The sequence below is a fragment of the Chironomus tepperi genome, unplaced genomic scaffold (genome assembly GCF_022539635.2).
Source record: "Chironomus tepperi strain 1889 unplaced genomic scaffold, CSIRO-AGI_Ctep_v1 contig_450, whole genome shotgun sequence".
Taxonomy (NCBI): Eukaryota; Metazoa; Arthropoda; class Insecta; order Diptera; family Chironomidae; genus Chironomus; species Chironomus tepperi.
Genome location: NW_027226572.1, coordinates 798378 through 823521, shown reverse-complemented (window position 1 = coordinate 823521; position 25144 = coordinate 798378). Strand labels below are relative to the sequence as shown.

The 25144-nt window shown below is 33.1% G+C and overlaps 2 protein-coding genes across 3 annotated transcripts in view; one reads left to right on the top strand and one right to left on the bottom strand.

Annotated features, from left to right (window-relative positions):
* The first annotated feature begins 3752 nt into the window (after nt 1-3752).
* LOC139098671 (uncharacterized) lies at nt 3753-10686 on the top strand. Its single transcript, XM_070650928.1, has 6 exons — nt 3753-4446; nt 6689-6908; nt 8073-8218; nt 8864-9452; nt 10323-10423; nt 10486-10686. Exons 1-6 carry the CDS (start codon nt 3753-3755, stop codon nt 10641-10643), a joined length of 1908 nt encoding a protein of 635 aa, XP_070507029.1. The 3' UTR covers nt 10644-10686.
* Nucleotides 10687-12436: 1750 nt separating this feature from the next.
* LOC139098663 (lysosome membrane protein 2-like) overlaps nt 12437-25144 on the bottom strand; it is a 31216-nt gene continuing 18508 nt past the window's right edge. For both annotated transcript variants that reach the window (XM_070650907.1, XM_070650908.1), the window contains 8 exons: nt 18698-18789; nt 17701-17864; nt 17293-17638; nt 16346-16722; nt 16000-16283; nt 15436-15554; nt 14387-14512; nt 12437-13704 (listed from right to left, as the gene is read on the bottom strand). In XM_070650907.1, the coding sequence (XP_070507008.1) occupies nt 13435-13704; nt 14387-14512; nt 15436-15554; nt 16000-16283; nt 16346-16722; nt 17293-17638; nt 17701-17864; nt 18698-18789 (1778 nt within the window). In that variant the 3' untranslated portion in view covers nt 12437-13434. The remainder of the gene's footprint in view (nt 13705-14386; nt 14513-15435; nt 15555-15999; nt 16284-16345; nt 16723-17292; nt 17639-17700; nt 17865-18697; nt 18790-25144) is intronic.

The following is a 25144-nucleotide window of genomic DNA, read 5'->3' as shown; positions in this document are numbered from 1 at the left end:
ACACTTTTGAAACTAAAGATTTTGTTAGTGAATGCACTTTTGAGGCAGAAGATTTTGTTACTGAACGCACTTTTGAAGCGAAAAATTTTGTTACTGAACGCACTTTTGAAGCAGAAGATTTTGTTACTGAATGCACTTTTGAAGCGAAAAATTTTGTTACTGAACGCACTTTTGAAGCAAAAGATTTTGTTACTGAATGCACTTTTGAAGCAGAAAATTTTGTTACTGAACGCACTTTTGAAGCAAAAATAGTTTCTATAAATTCTAAAGCTTTAAAACTCAAATCCATACTCAAATGTTTCAAAACAACCTCAATTAAGCAGCTTAATCCCTTTCAACACAACAATACAAAGCAAATGAAATCAAAATTTTCATTGAATACTTCCGCTAAATGAGAGGATAAAGACCACCTAGAGATTAACTAATTGCACCCCGTTTACAAATTACAAAATTTTCAACATTCTCAGTTCATTAAACAGCATAAAATGGAACCGCCCTTTAACCACATAATCAACAATGGATAATAAAAATCAATTATTCAGTGCATTAAAATGACACACGCGGATGGGATGCGTACATAATAATTTTGTTGTTGCTATTCATGCTGTACTGTGCATGTAACTTTTAATTGACTTAAAAGGTTTAAAATAACTCGAACAGTTTTCAATTTCTCTGGATATTAATATGCTATGTTGTGTATTGATTATCGATTTTATGCTTCGTTTTCTATGAAAACTTTGCGTTTATTCATAGCGATTTCCGTTTTGTGCATTTATTTTTATGGCTTTGGATGTGCAGATTGGGTGGTTTGGATGCCATAAATCATCTTGAGTGTTATTTGAGCGGTTTTCATTGAAAATTTGGTTTAAATTGCTCAGATAAAGTAATTTTTGTTACTGAAGTCACTTTTGAGGCAGAATTTTGTTACTGAAGTCACCTTTGGGACAGAATTTTGTAACTAAAGTCACTATTCAGGCAGAAGTTTTGTTACTGAAGTCACTTTTGAGGTAGAACTTTTTTACTGAAGTCACTTTTGAAGCAGAATTTTGCTACTGAAGTCACTTTTGAGGCAGAATTTTTGTTACTGAAGTCACTTTTGAGGCAAAAATTTTGTTACTGAAGTCACTTTTGAGGCAGAAATTGTTACTGAAGTCACTTTTGAGGCAGAAATTTTGTTACTGAAGTCACTTTTGAGGCAGAATTTTTGTTACTGAAGTCACTTTTGAGGCAGAATTTTGTCACTGAAGTCACTTTTGAAGCAGAAATTTTGTTACTGAAGTCACCTTTGAGGCTTATTATGACGCAGAAGCTTCCCATCCAAATGCGCCCATAAATCAATTTAATTACAAACTTTTAACCTGTTTGTTTTTGCGGTTATCTCCTCTTATTCCACCTCAAATCAAAAACATTACATCAACTACGAGATTATAAGCTACTGCCGCATTATATTCTCACAACTTTAATGTATTTTTTTACGTTTGCGCGTGTTAAGCAGTTGCCGTGCATGTTATGCATAAAACTGAATATAATTTTCATTACCGTCTGTAGAAATTAGATGAAAGCGAAAATTAATGTTGCTTTGTGGTCTTTTGTCATTTACTTCTTTTACTTCTGCTTATTTTCTTCTGCTTGTATTTAAAGTATTCAACCGTTGTTATGTGTTAGATAAATATTCACATAAGGAAAAAGAGTCAAACATCTTAAGCATTTTATCGTTTGTAAAGAGATGAAAAGAAGTTAGTGGAAGTTGGGGAGATGATGAGGAAGTAGAAGCGCATTCTTAGGTATAACAGTTTAAATACCGTTAAAATTTAAGTTTTTAAAAAGATGTTAAATTTTGAATTTCGAAAATTTTAAATTCTAAAACCGAAAAAAAAATTGAATTTCGAAATATCGTTGAAATTCGAAATTTTATAATCGACAAAATTTGAACTTCAAAAATTGTTGAAAATCGAAATTTTAAAATCGAAAAAAATTTAATTTTCGAAAAATCGTTAAGATTTGAAATTCTAAAACCGACATAATTTGAATTTCGAAAAATTGTTAAAATTCAAAATTTTAAAATCGACAAAATTTGAATTTCGAAAATACATTAAAATTTGAAATTTTAAAATTAACAAAATTTAAATTTCGAAAAATCGTAAAAATTTGAAATTCTAAAATCGACAAAATTTGAATTTGAAAATCGACAAATTTTAATTTCAAAAAATTGATAAAATTTGAAGTTTCAAAACCGAAAAAATTTGAATTTCGAAAAAATTCTAAATTGGAAAAAATTTGTATTTCGAAAAATCGTTAAAATTTAAAATTCTAAATTCGACAAAATTCAAGTTTCAAAAACCGTTAAAAATTTCATTTTTTTGACCAACAATGCCAAAACAATTCCAAACCGTCAACAAACCTTCTCAATCTACCACAAAACAAAGCTCAAAAGAAAAACATAGAAACAGAAAACTAAGAGGCGTAATCGGAAACGTTTAACAACTTCTTCACATCCATGTTGACAATTCCCTTAATAGTATCGACAATGACAACGAATGAGTATGGGGAAATACGACAGAAGAGGATGATGATGATTATGAAGTAGTAACACATGAACTTATGTGCATCATGAATGCTTATCGTTCTACAAATATTACAAGCACTAAAGTCAGGCAGGCAGCATGGTGAAGAAGACGAGCAGCTGGATGTTGTTTGTAGAAGAAATTTCGTAATTATTATTATAGCGATTCCACTTACTGTCGTGCTCATGACGACAAAGAGCTTCATTGTAATTGATGTTTAATATAGCACAGCATGATAATCATCGATGGATGGTCAAATGATGATATTTCATAAAATATTATGCGGAATGACCATTGAAAGTGAAATGAATGATGAGCCATTCGAGCTGTGTAATTTGATTGCATTTTATGAGAAAATTTTATTGATATTTTAATGGATTAAAAATTTTTTTTGATTGATTGGATGAGTAATGATGTTTTTTGGGGAGGAATCACCATGAATGAGGTAATTTTATGTTAATTTGACGGTTTGTGAAGGTCTTTTGTGGATGAGCTTGCTAATAGGCTATTTAAATAGTGGTCATTTATTACAATGCAGTTGTATTGTGCATATTTAGGTATGGAGATTTATGAAAGTTGGAATAAATCAAGGGAAAATTGAAGATTTTATAATAATATCTAAAAATCATTGAAATAATGATCATAGCAACAATTTGAAGTTCATATTTTGAAATTTTCAAAAACCGTAAAAATTTGAAAATTGTTTAAATTTAGAATTTGAAAATTGATGAATTTAGAATTTTTAAAATATGCTGAGATTTGAATTTTTAAAATTTGAAATTTAAAATTTTAAATAGAAATAAAATTTGAATTTTCAAAAATGGTAAAAATTTGAATTTCTAATATCTGTTAAAATTTAAATATTTAAATCCTTTTTATTCAAAATATGAATTTTCAAAATTTTGAATTTGGATTTTGCAAATTTTTAAAATCGTTAAAATTTGAAATTTTTAAAATCCGTTAAATTTAAATTTTCAAACCCGTTAAAATTAGAACTTTCAAAAAAACCGTTGAAATTAAAAATTTTGAATTCAGTTAAAATTTAAATTTTCAAAAACCGTTGAAATTTAAATATTTGATCATTCAAATAAAATAATCACAGCAACCATGGAATTCTAAAACAAATTAAATTCAAATTTTGAAAATCACAAACAAAAAATTTCTCCTGCAATTTAATTCCATCATAAAATGTCATTCGACCTAACCGAGAAGCTCTACTATTCAAAATCATTAAACACAGCAAAATACTTCCACCGCAACTATTTATTTGATTTAGACGACGAATTAGTTCCACAGAATCTCCGCGAAGCATTAATGTCTGAAAATTCCGATCCAGTTCCATCACAGATTGTAATATTCCAGAACAAGCTTGTCAACAAGTCATCATCAATCGAATTAATCAAATCAAATGACAATCAAGCTGATTATATTACATCATTACAATCAATTACACGACGTGGCAGCGACGATGTGACAAATGACCGAGACAAGACTGACGACGAGTCAGAAACTTGGTTTCCATCACGAGCATGTCCAAATGGATGCAATTGTGGCAAATGTCCAATCGATAAAGGCATCAAACCATCCCAAAGCGTCATGTCACTAGTTCCAAGCAATTCATCCACATCGATGACTTTAGTGCCAAGTAATTCAAATTTTTTCATATCCATCACCGATGTAGTTCCATTACGTAACAATTTTGGCGCCATAATTCATTGGAGTGTCCTGCACTATCATGGCATCAGCGGCTATAAAATCTTCCTCGACGGTAATCATGTGGCATCAGTTTACTCACCATCACGAACTGTCGCTCTGATTGACAATGTAAATATGAAATTTCCACATCACATTGCTGTATCAATCATAAAGACTGGAAGTGTTAGTGAAACATTTCAGCACCACAGCATGCAAGCCATTTATCTTTATGATCCAAATAATTTCATTCATTAAACATTTGCTGTCTGAAGTAGCCTGGTAGCTGAAAAAATTGAAATATAATAACTCATTAAATTCATAGAGCACTGTGCATTGTTGCTTTAGTTACAGTAATAATGGAAATAACGAGATAGACAGCAACAACAACAACAACAAAAGCTATAGCTATAGTTAATGGATTTATTTAGTTATTGAAGAAAAAAGAGAAATAAAGGAATGAAATTTCATAATCGGAATAAATTCTCGATTGTTTCTTATGCAGCAGCAACACTGTATGTACTTCTAATTGAACGAAATTCACAATAATGATTGCCTTACCGATGATGATGATGATGATTATTGCTTTTACATGAATAAGTGAATAAATTCACTTCTTAAATGAAAATGTTAAAATAAGGAAAGTTGGGTACGGGATTTATTGGATTTGATTTAAGGCGCAATTAGTTTGTGATAATTAATATTTCTCACACTTGGCTCAGCATTTGCTGCATTTAAAGGTTATGAAATGAAAGTGTTGAGTTATTTTTTCAAATTTATTGATTCAAGCTTTTCATTAAATCGAGCTCAGTTGCTGTTGATCTGATTGAAAAAGTAGAATTTTGAATAACGGATCCAGAGTGGGACTTGAACCCATGTTCAGAGTGGAACTTGGACCCACGTTCAGAGTGGGACTCGGACCCACGTTCGGAGTGAGACTCGAACCCAAGTTCAGGGTTCCGTTAATGAGACTTGAACACATGACTCAAGATCCGTTTGTAGGACTCGAACTAACGTTCCAGTCGGGATTCGTTATTCATCCGACTTCTGATTACATGCTTATACTACTGAGCTATCAGGGGTTATTTGACTATACAAACTTTATCGACATTCTCGGAATCACATTCCAGATCAGGTATTGAATGAGAAAAACAAAGCGTTTGATTGAAATTATTGCAGACACACCTAATTCGCACAACTCGAATAATTGATCTTAAATCCGATTATAACCGAAATTGATACCTAATAACAAGGTACGAGAGAGGCCAAAGAATTCTTGGAGGCTATTGACACACTGAATTGAAATTGAAAATTGGCCAGAGTATAATCAGTTTTAAATTCAACTGAGAGAGGCCTTGAATCACAGCTGATCTGAATGGCTAGGGAAGAAAAGGCGGTACCGATTCAGAGTCATAACTTCCTGGAAATACTTTAAATCCCATAGACGCGCGGAAGTTGGTTTGACGATACCATGACTCCATTTCACTGCAAAGAAATGTAGTTTACCGCATCGTATCTCTTGGGTTATGCCAGGCAATTTTATGAATTCTAAAATTGATTGGAAATGCCCTGAACAGTATGCCATGTGCGATTTTGGTCGAGGCATATCTTCAAGTTGTGCAACATGAAATATGAGGTTGTCCATCACTGACATTTACATATGCAAACTTTTATTTCCAATACCTGTCAATCTACAAAACAAAATAATAATAACCATATATAATTTAAAATCCCCACAGCTGATCATCATGACATAACATGATCAATAGTTTTCTATTCCAGAGAAATTTGCACCATAAAAAAAAATAAAAATAATTTTCATTTCCTTCAACAAAAATAAATTCAAGCAGTTGAAATCAAGTAATGTGCATATTTCATTTCATTTGATGTTGAACCATTGAGTACCAATAATGCACCATACAGTGCAAAAATGAACAGGAAAAATAAAAGAAAGAGAGATACGACCAACGGCAATGTATCAGTGAAAGTATCAAAATGTCTATTTAGCTACAGTTAAGAAGCTTGAAATGCTAACGATCTTTACTTTCAATTGTGGGAAATTGTTCAAAAGTTACGTCACTAGGGGAGTAGGGGGAGGGGTCATGGCCGTTATTTTTTGAATATTTTTTTAAAAAAGACAAACAAAAAATTTGAAAATAAAAAACCGTTACAACAAATTTTCGAATTCTCGGAGAGGGGGGAGGTGGCTACACCCCCCTGTACGTCAACCTTTAATCTTCATCATTAATAAAGCTTTTTGGCATTTGAAATTTTATTATTATTATTGACTCTCTTATTGTTATGCAGACAATCACGATTATAGATGCGCATTATGCTATGACAAAAACATTTCAGCATAAAGCTTCAAATTTCCTTTCTCTTCCTCGTTAATCTGCTAATATTTACATTTATATTTTCTTTATATTTCTCAGCTTTTGCAGCCAAATCGAAATCCAATAAGCATCAACATCGAAGGAATTCAACAGCAAGACAACCAAAAATTATGTATGGATATCCAACACGCGATGGTGAATTTGGATGGCAAGCATCGTTGGAATTGTTACATCCATCACTTGGATTCATTGGTCATTGGTGTGGTGGCGTGCTTATAAATAAATATTGGGTTGTGTCGAGTGCACATTGTGTTCATAAGTGAGTATGGGACTGAGATGGAGATGTGAGATGAAAGAAATTGAGATTTGTGGTCATGAAATGAAATTGCAAGTTTATTTAAGAGGAAAAAAAAGGTTCAAGGTTAATGTTGGGGGTTTTGAGGGTTAGTGGAGTGCAAGTAATTAGATTTGGAGATTTGTGAATTGAGTGACATGCTTAATATGATGACTTTTTGGAGTTTAGAGATTAATTTTGATTAATAAATTCTGAAATTGAACTTGAAGATCAAATTTGAACGTTAAATTTAATGTTTGAACTTAAAATTTTCAAATTATGAACCTTAAAAATTAATTTTGAAATTTAAGATCAAATTTTAAATTTTTAGTTCAATTTTTGAACTTGAAGTTAAGCTTTTGAACTTGAAGTTCAATTTTTGACTTTTAAGTTCAATTTTCGAATCTGAAGTTCACTTTTGAGCTTGAATTTCATTTCTAAAAGCTAAAACTCCAAAATTCAACCTAAAGCTCATTTTTTTAAACTAAAAAAACAAGTCTGAGAGCTCAAAGGTTAAAATTCAAATCTTAATTTCAAAAATTTGAATCTAAAATATAAATTAGAACTAAATATGTTCAACTTTGAACTTAAGAGTTAGTTTTTTGAACCCAAAGTTCAATTTTTGAGCCCAAAGTTCAATTTTTGAATATTTAGTAATTTTTTTAAAATTCAGTTTTTGAACTTGAAGATTGAACTTTGAGCTTATAGTTTGATTTCTGAACTACAACTTAGATTTGACAGTTCAAATTCAATTTTTGACTTTAATTTCCATAATTTAAGCTTAAACTTCAATCTTACAATCTGAATTCGAATTTTTCAACTATAAATTAAGCTTCTTTACATTGATTGTTTGTTTTACCTAAGCCATTTACAGCTGTAAACATTAAAATTCCATAAATTCTCCGATAATTCACAAAAAAATACAAATCTCCACTCTTTTGATAAAGATCCAATAAATTGCCTATAAAAATGTTCCTCCATAATCTCTCATGAACAACAACGAAAAAAATAAAAATAAAAATCCAAGCTATCCATAGCGCACAGCAGTTATAAATTAACACCATAAATCTCAATAACTTAAAGCATTTCTTCCATTTCATTTGAACACAGAAAACAAAATCAGTAATAACAATTCTTTTATATCCGCAGTGATTTATTCAACCTGCCACTACCTGCCCTATGGACAGTTGTACTTGGTGAAAACAATCGTAAAGTTGAGACGGGCTACGAGCAACGAATTCCAGTCGATAAAATTGTTATGCATGAAAAATATCGACACTTTAAAAATGATTTAGGTGAGTATGTGGATTCGGGGGTTGTACACTTGTTACGTAACGTTCTTAAGAGATGGGGATACGATGAGAGCGGGAGGCGGCAGAGCAAGGGGGAGCGAGAGTGAGAGAAAGGGAGCGAGAGGGAGAGAGAGGAAAAAGAGGGAGAGAGAAAGAGAGAGAGAGAGAAAGAGAGGAAAGAGAGAAGAGAGGGAAGAGAGGTAAGAGAGGGAAGAGAGAGAAGAGAGAGAAGAGAGAGAAGAGAGAGAAGAGTGGGAAAAGAGTTAAGACAGGGAAGAGAGGGAAGAGAGGGAAGAGAGGAAAGAGAATGAAGAGAGAGGGAAGAGAGGGAAGAGAGAGGGAAGAGAGAGAGAGAGAGAGAGAGAGAGAGGAAAGAGAGGGAAGAGAGGGAAGAGAGAGAGAGAAGAGAGGGAAGAGAGGAAAGAGAGAGAGAAGAAAGAGAAGAGAGGGACGAAAGAGAGAAGAGAGAGAAGAGAGGGGAGAGAGAGAAGAGAGGAAGAGAGGAAGAGAGAAGAGAGGGAAGAGAGAGAAGAGAGGGAGAGAAATGATTTATGTCAAAAAGTCAATTCTCCTCGTTACGTAACAAGCCAACAGCCCCTAACCTCAAATTCTTTTACACATTTTTGATATATTTTCTTCCAATTTTAGTTCTCATGAAGCTCTCAAGAGCCGCAAATTTATCACCAAAATCGGGTGTCCGAACAATCTTTTTGCCATCATCGAGTCACACCAAAATCAATCCGACACGTAATGGACCACCACCTACCAAATTAACGTCAATCCAATGGAATGATAATGATGATAATTTATTAAATCTTGATCGAAATGAAAATTATTTAAGAAAATTGGATTCGTCATCGAATGTTAAGTCATTGATGGATAAAATCAAAAAAGTAAATCGAAATGAGATTGCAAGAAAGGAAAGTCCAAAAACTAAATTAAGATCTGATGATGCCAGCAGTGCTAATAAGACAAAAATTATGAGCAGTAGTAAATTTACGAGAAATTCGACGTCAATTCCGAAGAAGAATCATCGACGAAATGACAAATTTTTGCATCGTCGGCCAACAAATCCTGAGGATTATGAATTGTTTATGAGTGCAAAGGATAAGCAGCCAACGAGCTCATCAATCGATTATTATGACTGTTGGACAGTTGGATGGGGAAAGTGGATGGAAAGGGGTGACTTGTCGGATGTTCTATTGAAAATTGATGTTCCGATTCACAACATGCAACAGTAAGGAATTTGTGCTATATTTTATGGATGAAGATTTTGTTGCTTTTGGGGATTTTGTGTGAAATTGGGAGATTTTGATCTTGAAATTTAGTAATTTTGATCTTGAAATTTTAAAATTTTTTAAATTTTGATCTTGAAATTTTAAAAATTTGATCTTGAAATCTTTCAAAATTTTCGAATTTTGATCTTGAAATTTTGAAAATTTGATAGTGAAATTTTTAATTGAAATTTGATCTGGAATTTTTAAAATTTGAATCTTTGAATCTTGAAATATTTGAAATTTTGATCTTGAAATTCTTAAACTTGAAATTTGATCTTAAAAATTTTAAAATTTGATTTTAAATTTGTTCTTGAAATTTTAAAATTTTGATCTTGAAATTTTTGAAATTTGATCTTGAGAATTTTGAAATTTTAAAAATTTGATCTTGAAATTTCTAGAATTTGATCTTGGAATTTTCAAAATTTGATCTTAAAATTTGTAAATTTGACTTGAAATTTGTTAAATTTGATCTTGAAATTTCTAAAATTTGATCTTGACATTTTTAAAATTTGATCTTAAATTTTAAAATTTTGATCTTAAAATATTTAATTTTGATCTTGCAATATTTAAACTTTGATCTTGAAATTTTTAAATTTTGATCTTCTTAAAATTTTTTGAATTCAAATTTTGAATTTTGAAATTTCAAAAATTTGAATCTTGAAAATTTTGAAATTCTTCAAAATTTGATCTTGAAATTTTTAATAATTTTAAAATTTTCAAATTTTGATCTAAAAAACATTAAATTCCCACAAAATCACCCACAAGGTCATCTTCACAACCGTTAATATTCCCATTGCATTAAAACTCAATCAATTTTAATTTCAATACAGATGCGACGATGTTTATTCAGGATACGTGTCCTTAAATAACGCACAGCATTTATGTGCGGGACGACTAGACGGAACCGGTGGCTCATGCATCGGCGATTCAGGTAATATTATTGAATAATTTAGATAAATGTACATAAATTCATCTCCAAAATCTTTTTTGCAGGTGGCGGCCTTCAATGTAAATTAGATAAAAATGGTCCTTGGATACTCGTTGGCATAACGAGTTTCGGTTCGGGATGTGCAAAAGAAGGATATGCTGATGTATTTACGAACGTTGCATATTACCGAAATTGGATCGATAATGTTATTCGAAATAATTAAAATGGAAATGAACTTTTGATGCGGTTCATGTTGAATGTGTGTGGACGATGGGCATATGAGGATGAAAATATTACGTGTGAATGAATATGAAAATTTAAATGAATGAATAATGATGATTGGATGTATATAAATTGTAGGTTTATTGTTTCAGAAGCCAGAACATATGAATTAAAATTAATTATGAAGGAATTTATCAGAAATTATTGAAAAATGTTGATGCAGGGTGGGGAGATTTTTGGGTATTTTTTAAATGTTAATAATTTTTAAGTATTATTTGATGACAGTATTATTATTAATTTATAAAAATATTGAAGAATGTGTTTGTCAATTGAATATTTTGTTGAAATTTTTTAAAATTCAAATTTTCATAAAATTTTGAATTTCAATGTTGAAATTTTTGCAAATTTAAAAATTCAAATTTTTCTTAAATGTTAAACTTTTTTTTTCAATTTCAAAATTCAAATTTTTGTTAAATTTTAAATTTTTAAAATCAAAATTTTTGTTTAATTTTAAATTTCAAAACTTTTATTGTTAAATTTCAAATTTTGAAAATTGAGTTTTGTTAATTTTTAAATTTCAACATTTGTTAACTTTTAAATTTTAAAGTCAAATTTTAAATTTGAAATTTCAAAAAAAATTAAATAATTTTAAATGTTAAATTTCAAAACTCAAATTTATGTTAATTTTAAAATTTTAATTTTTGTTAACTTTTAAACTTCAAAATTCAAATTTTGTTAAATTTTAAAAGTTTAAATTTTTTTTTAATTTTAAATTTCAAGATTTCAAATTTTTTAAATTTCAATTTTTGATTTGATTCTTTTCTAAAATACAAATTCATAAATTTATTTAAATTTAAAAAAAATTAAAATAAGAATTTTTAACTTTCTAAAATTGACAAACCACATTCATAAAAATTCTTGCCATTTTTTAGAAAAATTACAACAAAAATAAAATTGTTACCTTACAAATATAAGATTATTCAACCCTAGAACAAATATATTAATAATTTTAAGTAATTTTCGAATAATGAAAAATATTTTCAATTGTCACGAGCAATAAAATGAATTGTATATGCAACATGTGATATATTTAAATGAAAATTTTCATAATTTTATGAAACTGTAAAAATATTCTTAAGTGGAAAATTTGAGAATTTAAATTATTTATTTTGGCTTGTTGATGATTTTTCAATTATTGTACGATAATTTATCGAATTTACCATTATTTATTCATATTAAGTGCGATATGAATTTAAAATTTAAAAATTTATATCAACTGTTGCAATTTAATTACATTAATAATTTAGTGATTAGCTTGATTTTGTTTTAATTTATTAAATCATGTTATTTAATTCATAAAGTTAAATAAAAGAGATTTTTTTAAATAATATATAAAAAAATTATTCAATTTTTATTTTGTTCTTAATTATTGTCACAATGTCACTTCCTGTTTCGTTATGTTGTTAAATTTATGAGTCAATTTTATGCTCTCCTACTCCACTTATTATTTAAATTATTTTTAATATTAGAGAATTTAATTGAGATTCGTTTTGATTTTAAAATTCTAGATTCATGACAAAAATAAACAAATTATTCAGACTTTTTGAATCACTAATTTTGACATTTAATGTGACACCACGTGACACCTACGTGGCACCCACGTAGCAGTCACATGACACTCCGTGGCACCCATGTAACAGTCACATGACACCCATATGTGCACCCACGTAGCACTGTCGTGGCACCCACGTAGCAGTCACATGACACTCCATGAGACACTCTGTGGCACCCTTGTAGCACTCACGTGACACCCACGTGTAGTCAACTAAAGCCCTACCAGAAGTCTCCTCGCGAAGCTTCTGCCATCATCCTTAAGTACGACTTCAAAAAGTCTAACAAAAAAAGATATAAAGCTAGTATCCGAAGCACTTGTTGTGATGTCGTGAGCGTTGTATGAATTATGGCCATGCCTATATGCCGAACAGACAAGTAGCTTATGCTGATATATATATTGACAGAGTATTATCACGAGCACGCTCATTTAGAGTAGTGCGTTTATTATCTGTTAGGGTACTTGTCTCTATTTTAATGACATGTAGATGCTACATGTAGGTGGGTAGTGACCACTTGGAGCTTTTCATAGTTCTATGGTTTAATTACTCAGCTACAAAGGTCTTACTTTAGCACTGGCAAAACTGACAAAAGAGTTGCAAAACAGGAACCTGTGACAGGCAAAAACCGTACAAATTCTTGATAATTTATTTGGTTTTTTGCTACGAAACCATACAAATTATCAAGAATTTGTACGGTTTTTGCCTATCACAGGTGACTGTTTTGCAACTCTGCCTCAACTCCCACTCAGCTCTCCGACACCACACTTATAAACAAATTAAGCATAAATCCTTTATAATTTACGTCGCACAAATAAAAAAATTAAAAATTAATTAAGTTAGTATTTTTCATAAAATAATAAATAATTAAATTAATTTTTTTCAATAAAATTATAAAATTCTGTCAGAATTCGGATTGCACATTTTCAAATTTTGTTAAGCTTTAAAAGCTCTAAAGCTATTGAATTTTGTATAGGAAGTTTATAGAAAGTTTTTAAAAACTAAAAAATATAAAAAAAAAACAATTATTGACCTAAAACCTGCTTAAAAACCTAAAGTATCACAATTTTTTACGACTATACATTAAACTAAAGTGCAGGATATTGGGAAAGGAATGAAGACGTTGGCATATATTCCATTAAATTGAGTTGCTAAACGTGACGAACATCATGTTCCATTTCATTAGACTGAATCCACTCGTTGAAGCATGTCTCGTTCCTTTTCCTCAAATTTAGCCATTTCACGTTTAATGTATGGAAATACAGCTGTATATTTTATTGACTTTTTGTTATCCGGTAAGTCACAAAATAGGAAATATTTGAGTGCACAAAGGGCAATACCAGCTGCTCCAATAAATGCTAGGATGTAAATGATGAGCTTCTGCATGATCGGTAGGATTATGAATGCTGTTATTAAAATTATGTTGAGTGAGAACTGGAGCCTTTCGACAGCCTGAAATGAGAGGTGAGATTAGAATTTTTGTGGATTTAGGAAGGGTGGGGTTGTTCACAGGTGATGGCACTCAGAGCATTAAAGGTAAGATTCCTTTTCGCAGAGTATTGGCAGTGATTTAGGTGTCCGGGATTTGGTGTCTCGGTATACACCTGCCCCTACCCCTACCTCTACTCTTGGTTCATACCCATTTGCATAACTTGGGAGTAAGGGTAGAGATAGGGGTAAGGGAAGACGCAGAGGTAATGGTAAGAGTAGAGGTAGGGGTAATGGTAGGGATATGAAGTAAGAATAGGAGTAGGGAGTAAGGGTAGGGATAGGGAGTAAGGGTAGGGATAAGGAGTAAGGGTAGGGATAAGGAGTAAGGGTAGGGGTTGAGATTAAGGGTATGTAGGGACGAAGGGTAGGGATATGCATTAAGGATAGGAGTGGGGAGTAAAGGTAGGAGTAGGGAGTAAGGGTTTAGGGGTAGGTAGTAAGGGTAGAGGTAAGGGTAATGATTGGGCAATGGTAAGGCTAGAGACAGCAGTAATGGTAGAGGTAGTACAACAATCACATCCACATAGCACCATGATCCAATCACCATACCATGAAGATGCACTCATTCTCCATTACAGCTACAGCCACAATTCCTAAAATGCACAACACCATAAGTGAACAACCTCTATTTTTTTCAACTTACACACTCAATCCACACAATTGGCACCGTCAAGTGGTCAAATCTCTTCACTTGTGTATTAAACTTTGTCTCGCCATTCATCAAATTGAGCTGAATACGTGAAGTTATTTTAATTGGAACTCCCATTCTCTGTTTTAGGTTGTAAAAAAAAAATGAAATAAATTATAAATGAATCTGAACTAATAATACAGCAGCTTGATCTGTGTTTAATTGAACAAGATTCTTTTTTTTTATGTGTAACGTGCTCCACAAAGTGTATCTTTTAATTATCATATAAATGAATAATTGACAATATTGAATAACAATTAATGAAAATATTTGAATTTCACGTGCCCAACATGATTGTGACAACGTGTCAATATTCCAGGAAATCAATAGTTAGGCATTGAGATTATTGGAATGGGATGTTAGTGGTATACGAATGGGGATGCAGTAGTAAAGGGGATATAGACAGTCGACTGCCAAACAATCGAGTATCCCGAGATAGCTCAATGGTAGGAGCATGCGTCCAAATGTCATAGGACGTGGGTTGGACATGGGTTCGAATCCCATTCCTTCATGGGTTGGACATGGGTTCGAATCCCATTCCTTCATGGGTTGGACATGGGTTCGAATCCCATTCCTTCATGGGTTGGACATGGGTTCGAATCCCATTCCTTCATGGGTTGGACATGGATTCGAATCTCATTACTTCATGGGTTGGACATGGGTTTGAATCCCATCCAGACATTCCCAATCCCTGTCCTTGACCCAACAGCAACACCACTAACTCCAACTTTCCCAACAAAGTCAATCCACAGCATCAATGCTTAATTCCATTATCATACGGCCAACTTTTAATATCCCATAAATACGACTATAGAATAACAGACATTAATATTTACTGTAATCATAACTACATAAATTATTGATATTGCAGCAATCCAGCAATTTTCAATTCCTTAATAGGATTATGAGACATAAATAGAAAATGTTATAAATGCACAGACAACATAATTACGATTATGCACAAATAAGCTGTTTGAAGACAATAGAAAAATTGATTAACTTACAGGCTGCATTGCAATCACTGATTCGTGTTTCTCTTTTTCCGGATGTAGACCGTCAATCTCTGTCAGAAGTGATGGATCGGAATTGTAGTAATGTGGAAGTGATACGGCAATTGGGAGATCTAAAAGTGGTAAGGTTGGTGAGATTAGAATTGGGTAATCTTAAGGAGTTTTAGCTGTATAGTGACTTAGTGATGGATTAGAGTTGTATTTAGTCTGATCTAGTCGAGTCTAGGTCGAGTCTAGGTCGAGTCTAGGTCGAGTCTAGGTCGAGTCTAGGTCGAGTCTAGGTCGAGTCTAGGTCGAGTCTAGGTCGAGTCTAGGTCGAGTCTAGGTCGAGTCTTGGTCGAGTCTAGGTCGAGTCTAGGTTGAGTCTAGGTCGAGTCTAGGTTGAGTCTAAGAACCAGTCTAAGTACCAAAAATACTTTAAATCCTTCCTATACAAAAGAATATTTGCAACACGCACTTTGCAAATATCCCGAAGGCCAAACTAATGACAGCTCAATTAGAAATCGACATAAATTGAATGTTGATAATCCATTTGCAAATAATATGCCTCATACTTACTATAATAACAAGGTGTTATGTTCCCCAAACCACGTTTTGGACACGTCTTCTCTCCACTACAATAACAAATAGTTTCCGGATCATCAATTTTATCATCAAATGCATTATCAGCTAATTTGAACCAATACGCCTCAATACCATCGAGTTTTGCGGTGTGAGAATAATGGATTGCTAGTTTACGGCAGAAAGCCTTGCGGTAAATGAAGAATTTATCGTCTTTTTTGAAACGTTTTGGGAATAAAGTTCCGTCGTAGGCACCTTGCAAGACTGCACATGGATGGTTGCTATGAGTAGAATGAGAGATATTAAGCTACAGATAGTCAATTGACATAATTAAATTCCTTACTTATCAGTGTTGTTGTAGCCCCAAACATTCAGTCCCGGCGAGCCATTCCACTTATCTATCGAATATTCCCTAACTTCCTCCTTGACTGGCTTCTCATCCTCAATCACTTTTGGCTCCTCAACCTTCAAATCCATCGCTGGTATCTCATTAAATCGATCATAATCGTCATCATATTCAACATCCGATGCCGTTTCAGCAACCAATGCCGATGCAATACTATTTTCAAGCGTCTCTACATGCTCTTCTGTTTCCATTGTTTGCCTTTCTTTCATTCTTAATTCATGCTTCTCTTTCTCCTCCTGAAGCTTTTTTCTATTCAACAGTTCAATACCTTCTGGTAAAATCATTGAAACAACGTTGTGGCCTTCATCGAATAGCTGTGAATTAATGTAAAGTTCAAAATGATTTGTCAATGAAGAACATTGCCTGGGGAGGGATGTGAGTGTGAAATGGTATTTTTGTTGGGATGGAGAGTGAAGTTTAAGGAAAGTTTATGTAGAAGAATTGTGGCACAAAGCATCAGGGTGTCCATTTTGGTGCAACATGTCGTCCATGTGGTGCAACATGTCGTCCACAATGGTGCAACATGCCGTCCACCGTCCAATGTGGTGCAACATGGTGGTGCAACATGCCGTCCACTATGGTGCAACATGCCGTCCACTATGGTGCAACATGCCGTCCAATATGATGCAACATGCCGTCCACTATGGTGCAACATGCCGTCCACTATGGTGCAACATGCCGTCCAATATGGTGCAACATGCCGTCCACTATGGTGCAACATGCCGTCCACTATAGTGCAACATGCCGTCCAATATGGTGCAACATGCCGTCCACTATAGTGCAACATGCCGTCCACTATGGTGCAACATGTCGTCCACTATGGTGCAACATGCCATTTCATCAATCTCATGTCCCTCATCAGGCATCAAAATTATCATCCTTACCCGATCCAAAATTCCCAATCTCTCAAATGTAATAAAATTCGGTACAATATTATTTGCTAATTTAACTAAATTATCATCATAGCCCCACATAAATTCATCAACAGTCAGTCTTATTATAGGCTTTGCATTCATTGTCTTAATCAGCATGGACACACCGAACGCAGCATATGTCGATAATTTTGCTGATGCCGTTGATGCAGCAAGTACAACAAGATTTGGTGCCAAAATAAAATCCTTTTTTGGATCACCAATCGATCGTTCAGGTACAAAGACACAATGTCGCTTTGGCACGTAACTCATTGTGCCATTCTCATGGAATGTTGCATTATCATTAATAAGAAATTCCCTGTAGGTTGTAAAAACGTACTTAATGGTAGAAAATGGACTCAATAAGTGGACTTAACTTACTGATAAACATATGGACCGACTTCTTCAACTTTTAGTTTCTTATCGCTTCCATTTAGAAACTCTTCGCTATTTGTGATGTTGAATATGTAAACTTTTAAAAATACTTCTAGTGGTGGCTTTTCCCACACATTGTAGAGATATGTGCCAGGCCTCACTTGGAGTTGCTGTGAATTAAGAAAAAAAATTAGAAAATTGTTAGATTTTTGAAAATTTGGTGGATTAAGTATACTAGGGTGTGTTATGGTAAGTGGTAGTGTAGAGAATGCTGGATTGGAGAGCTGAACTTGGGATCGAACCCTTCATTCCTCTTTGGGCAATATTCTTAGTAACACTTGAATTTTTGGCAATTTGGGAGCTAAACTGATTTCATGACTACTTAACTACAACAGTGCCAAGTGGGTAGGGTAACGTGAGGTGATAAGTGTGAAGGAGGGTTAGATTTGGGGTCCCCTTCACCCCTCTTTGAACAATATTCCTAAATTGCTAGGGTTTTTCGAGTCAAAAGTCCAAGCATATTCTACCTCAACACCTCATGGTAAGAGAAAAAGGCTGAAAATTTGATATCGAGCATGTAATCATGCTGACTCTGTGTCAATTCCACGTTTTAAACGTAGGCTGTCTAAAATGCATACTTGACTGGAAAATCTCTTCTTCTAGTCATGGAATGGACATGATCTGACATAATCTAACAGAAAAAGTACGATTCCGAATATCGAATCCTGATTGGGACTCGAACCCACGTCCTCCGATTAACAGTCACATACTCCTACCACTGAGCTATCCGGAGCTCCTCGACTAAATGGCAAATTGTCTTACATAAGTTACAAATTTTCTGTATTGCTCCTAACTACTGAACTACTAATGATTTACCACTGACAGGCAATTACAAGATCTCCATTCCAACAATTCAGCATCTCAGAAACCTCTACATCATCCACATAACACCCCATAAGTTTATAGACCTATGATCAGGCATATGATAATAAATTATACTTACACTTTCAATAATTCTTTCTAAAGGATCAATGATTGCTATGGCACATGAAGTTATGATTACAATCAGCGATGAAATGCCGTACTTTATGAGACCTGTAGAAAGAAGAAATGTAAAATAAATGTGAGGTTTTTGAACTTTTTTTCAGCATGTTAAGGAAATAATGTGTATTATTTTTAGATATGAATGTGCAAGGTTGGGTAGATAAGCTGCAAGATGATGACAAATATTAACGGAATTCCAAAAAATTCCCAAAAATTCTTAACATTCCAGACATCTCACATCAGAATATGAACAATCAGTCAGCATGAGAAGTCCAAGAATGAAGTAATCTTGTAGTTGAGTATCACATTCATACGATAATAGCTTATGTACATAAAAAGATAGAAAAAATACAATAAAAAAGTGAAATTCCTTCAAGTGCCGTTGATGCTAAAAAAAGCACGTGGTATTGCAATAAAAATTGCTCTCAGTAGCATATCGGACATCCAATAAATGGTTACATGACGTGCAATTAATTGAAATTGATATGATGAAATACGACTTGTGGAAATAAAAAAAGAGATTATTAATTTCTCAATTTAGAATTTAATTCTGTTGAATGATTTATGTTCTCAGTTTAAAATAATTATTTTGCAATTAGCTGTCCATGTTGAGATGGGGAGACATGTTGGGAAGGTGTAGGAATGTTATTGTTTTGGGTAGTGAGCTATAAAATCCAATGGACTTAGTAATAAATAACTCAATACTTCAAAAATGTTGTGGAAAATTCTTGTAATTCTTATTGCCAATAAAAAAAATTTCAAATTTCAAAAAAACCGTTATTTTTTCAAATTTCAAAAATTTTTTAAATTTTAAAATTCTTATTTTTCAAAATTCGGTATTTTTTTATATTTTAAAAATTCGTTATTTTTTAAATTTTTAAAAAGTCTCAAATTTTGAAAATTTGTTATTTTTTAAATTTCAAAATGTTTGTTATTCCTCAAAATTTTTTATTGCAAATTTTCAAATTTTTCAAAATTATAGAAATTCGTTATTTTTTAAAATTTTAAAAAGTCGGTAATTTTTAAAAATTTCAAAAAGGCGGTTTTTAATTTTTAAAAATCTGTTACTTTTCAAATTTCAAAAAATGTTGGTTTTCAAATTTTAATAATCCGTTATTTAACAAATTTCAAAAAGTGGCTATTTTCACATTTTAAATATCAAATTTCAAAAAGCTGTTAATTTTCAAGTATCCAAAAGACGTGTTTTTTCAAACTTTAAAAATTCGTTATTTTTCAAATTTCAAAAATCGGTTATTTTTCAAAATTTTAAAAAGTCGTTATTCTTCAAATTTTAAAATCCGTTAATTTTAATATTTATTCCGTTAAATTACAAACAATCGTTACTTTAGAACCCCCAAATTTATTATTTATTGTAATTACTCAAATGTTCTTCAATATCACACGCAAAATATTCCAAAAATTCACCAAACAATTCAATAAAACACTTGATAATCCACACTAAATCCTCTCATATTACCACTTGACATATACATTCACAAAAACTCATTTCAATAATACCACACATGATATGACTAATACCGTATTTTATTCCATATTAACACTTTTGCTTTCAGCATCATTAATATCATCACATCCAATAAGCTAATTAGCTGCGAATATAGATTTATAATTTTTTTTGCTAAGTCTTTTTTTTATTTTTAAATATATCTGTTTCAATGAAAAGTTAAATAAATTAAAACAAACAAACAAAAAAAAAATGTGCAGAAAAAAAAACTGGAAATTACGACAAGTGGGCAAAAACTGTCGGACGCTCAAGATCAAGGTTAATAGCGTTTACTTTATGATGTTTTTTAGTGATCTTTTTCACAGTTGCATATTGATTGAACTGCATTATGACAGAGTTGGGATCAGAGTTGCAAAACAGGCATCTGTCACAGGCAAAAACCGTACAATTTCTTGATCATTTGTATGGTTTTGTAAGAAATTGTACGGTTTTGACTGTAACAAGTGCCTGTTTTGCAACTCGGGCAAGTTCGGGTTGGAATGACGATCTTGATCGGCACAAATTATACATGTCAGTCAAACTGTTGCTTACATGAAAGCAGTGAAATAACCGGAATGGTCTACTTGGCTAGAAAGTCGGACAGTCGACTCAAAGGTCCTGGGTTCGATCCCAAGCAAAGTTTATTTGAATTCGAGTTCTTTTTCGCTTATCTAGTCACTTTAACTTGGTTTAAGTGATTCAGCGACACACAAAATTGTGGTTAGATATGTTGCATTGATGCAACCTGGGTTATGTAGCGTTCAGATGCCCTAGTCTGGGACGAAGCCAGAGTCGCAGCATTGGAGTACATTCAGCTCCCCTTCCCTTCTTCTAGTAAAATTTTCCGGCTACACCCCTGGCCCAAGCCGACATTGACATCCCACCTCTGCTCATACATATGGCATTATGGAATTAAAAGTCGTTTTTCCTCTTTACGAATTTAATTTGTTTTACTCATGTTGCATTAATAAATACTTGACTTTGCATTTCATCCTTAACCTCAAAAATGAATGAATGGAGATATAAAAGTTATAAAGAATCTCAATCAAAACCACAAAGTGTGTTCTATAGAATTAATAATAGGCTTGTAAGGATTATTGTAAGTTAAGTGAAGTTCATTAGACTTAGTCTATCGGATTAACGTAATAGGTTTAGATCATTGCAAATATTTACATTTGATGTATATATTGATCCGCATTTTTGATCACTAATTAGGTGTCGTAAGCTAGAACGTATGTGCGTCGGCAAACAGTAAATTGTCGTCACAGAAATTACCGAAAAATCCACTCCAATTTCAAATAACTGTGATGTACAATAGTCATTATCAGAACGAATATCAAGAGTTTACAATTAGATCACCATTTATGAGTCTTTTGCGTAAGTTGGTCGATCAAGAATATATTTAGTTAGATCAATATTTTTGTATTTCTGACTCTATATGTTTGTTCTGTGAATTATTAAAGGTTGCGTAGATATTACGTAAATGTTATGGAATTGAAGTTTAGAATTTCAATTGTAGTTCTGTCATTCACTTTTTGAGTGGGATAGGTTGGGATTAGTCTACAATTATGGACTCGGGACAAGTTTGAAACAGAGTTGGACAGGCGAAAACCATACAAATTCTTGATAATTTATTTGGTTTTTTCCTACAAAACCATATAAATTATCAAGAATTTGTATGGTTTCTGCCTGTCACAAGTACTTGTTTAGCAACTCTGGTTTAAAACGGAACTTTTCCGGAATTTCCCGGTTCCGACATCGAGAAATCATAAACTTGGAAGGCCTATGGTGTTGAATGACCAAAAATCAGGCCCCAGGATAGCATGACTTTAGCCCCAGACAAGATTCAATGAAATCCGTTCTCAAGCTTGATTCAAGTCTATCTAAGGCTAGATTTTCAATCATTTCTCCGCCGTGTGCTTTCCGGGAAACTTTAAGTTTCATAACAAGTTTATCAAATGTCAAGTTCATAGCTATAATTAGAATAGGATTTGCACAAAGTCCAATAATCGATCCCAGGAAAGTCCAATAATTGATCCCAGGAAAGTCAATGATTGTTTGACAGCTGAAGGTTCCTCTCAATTGATAATGTTAACACAACACTGATAAGCATATCTCAAAAATTGACAGGTAAAGGTAAATATTTTTAATCTAATGTCTATCCCAGAAATGCAGTCAAAACACTGACTTATCGATGAGACTCTGAAGGTTGAAAATTATGCGGAGCGAAGTTCGTCCTTCTCGGTAGACTTTCTATCCGCGTTGGCTCGCAAAGCTGATACACTTCTTGAATATTTACTAAGCTCTTGCTTGTGTCTAGCATAGCTTAGAGGTAGGCATTGCCGTTGTCTAGGTTTGGCCTGACCCTCATCCTTTGGCAGTGCTTAGACAAAAGCAATTCCTAGCTCTAGGTCAGTGGTGGGCAATCACTAGTGTACCAGTCAATTTTCTTGGAAATGTCATGAACCGTATGCCGTGTGCGACTTCGGTCGAGACATACCACCAAAAGTAAAAGGTTATCCACCATTGCTCTAGATTATGCTAGACACTGGCTAGAGCTTAATCAGAAGTTTAGTAAATAAGCAATTCTAGAGTCCAGTAGCTAGACAATACTAATCTATTAACTAAACTAATATTTTGACAGCAGTTTTGTTTGAGTCATTCAAACATTCCGAATAAACAATTCCACTAGATTTTCAAAAACGATTACACAACTTTTAGAGGTTCATTGATTCCAAAAGTAATAATTGATTCTAATATTAAGCAGCTAAATTAACAAATCACTCTCATACTCCAATAATAATAAAATGAATCGTAACATTTTAATTTTTTTTTTTCATAACAATAAAAAGTAAAACTTTTGTGTCTAAATTAACTGTAAAGTAAATGAAATAAACAATGTAATAATAATGCACACAATGAAAAGCAACCTGAGCGGCATTTTTAATTCAATTTCACGTGCTATACGTTTTGTTTACATCGTCTACATAAAGACAAGTCAGAACAGTAGAGGATTAAGAATTCACGTACATACAAAGAGATTTTATGGAGCTTTGACTATAAAGAATCATAAAAATTATGCAAGAGTTTGTTCGGAAGTGATGTCTAGGGGAATGTGAGATGTTGAGACAAATCGCTTCTGTTTTTCTGAAACTGAGGCTCATTAAGCTGCAGTTAAACAAGAGTGGGACAGGCTGGGTAGCCGACATTGTGTCTAGTTATCGAACTGGCATTTGTCGAGTTTGCCATAATTATTTAGAGCTAAATTGGCAATTGAGAAGACAGCAATCGCCGAATACGCATTCAACAGCGACCGTTGGCCGAAAATATCTGCTATCGGCAGTGCCGTCTTGACGACGACACCTGGTAATGGCAGTCGTGACACATACCATAGACGAAGGTCGTTCGCAGTTGGTGACACCCGATTCGCCATTTTGGATTAGAGTCGACTTCCTATTACATCGCAGCCTATTCCACTTCGACCAGAATAGCCTCTTTTATTCAAACACACAAAGCATAATCCACAACCCGACCCCAAGTGCCTACAATATTTCAATACAAACCATTTACATCATAAATCATGACAATTATCACGTCAAACAATTTGTATGCAAAAAGTGAGTATGCGAACCAAAAACATAGAGTTAAATTCGAAGTTCAATAGTAACATATCCCCATATTTATAAAACCAGTTTTATTAAGCAGCTGAATGTTTACATAGCTGTGCATTTTATGAAAATGACAACGAATGAGAATTATTTAAGTTTCTCTTTCAAACCTATCCATATCATGTTGGTCACGGTCAGTTGACCAATATCTCTCTTTGCGAATATTATTCTTGTTAAAAAATGAACTCATGTCAATATGTTAATCAATATATAGTCATATTCTTGCATATTCACAACTTGTCTTCATGGTGGTCGAGAGTGGTGAGAGACCATGAATCATTGACTAATTCTGCTTCATTTTAAGTGATCATTATGTGCTTGTTATGTTGCACAAATCACTACAAATCACTACTCTACGCATGTATCATTCACTTGCTCTTATTTCTTTCTTAGCTGATTTTATTGATGAGTGAGTTTGATGCGGTTTGATTGGGTATTGATAGGCATTTAATTTGTCATGATCAAGGACGGATGAAGTGCTGAAGTTTGCAAAGTTTATGGTATAATCAAAGCAGTTTAAGAAGACATTTGTCTAGCAATATTGTGACATTTAATATGGTCTTAAGCAGCCTTAATTGAACATGTCTCAGGAGGCTGAAATGTACAATCTCGGTACATAGTTAAATGTTGTACAAACAGCAGTCATGAGGACTATATGATTAGAACCAAGCAGCGTCTGCTTGGCAATCGATTCGAACTGACATCTAAGTGACTGTCATTGCCTAGCGGACTTCGCTTGGTTTAATTTAAACGGTTTGCCTAACTTCCACGTGGCTAGCGTTCACAACTTTACTAAATCGGCTTGCTAAAGTCCTCTACCTAAAATTTGCTTAACTAGTATATTTAATTAAAAAAAGCTCTCAAGATTTTGCTTTTTGACTTCCACGTGGTATGGGTGTGTGCCTATCGAGCTAGCCTACATACTTTACTAAATCGGCTTGCTAAGGAAACCCTTTACCTTTAAATGCGCTCAATTAGTATATTTATGAAGAAAAAGCTCTCTAGAGCACACTATTCGACTACCAGGTGGGATTGGGTGTGTCCCTATCAAGCTACAGTTCATAACTTCACTAGATCGGCTTGCTAAGGACCACTCTACCTTCAAATGCAATAAACTAATAAATTAAAGTAGAGAACGCTTTCCAGAGGGCATTTTATGACTTCTGCGTGTGTCTATTAAACTAGCGTATATAAATTCACTAAATCAGCTTACTAAGCATAACACTCCATCTTC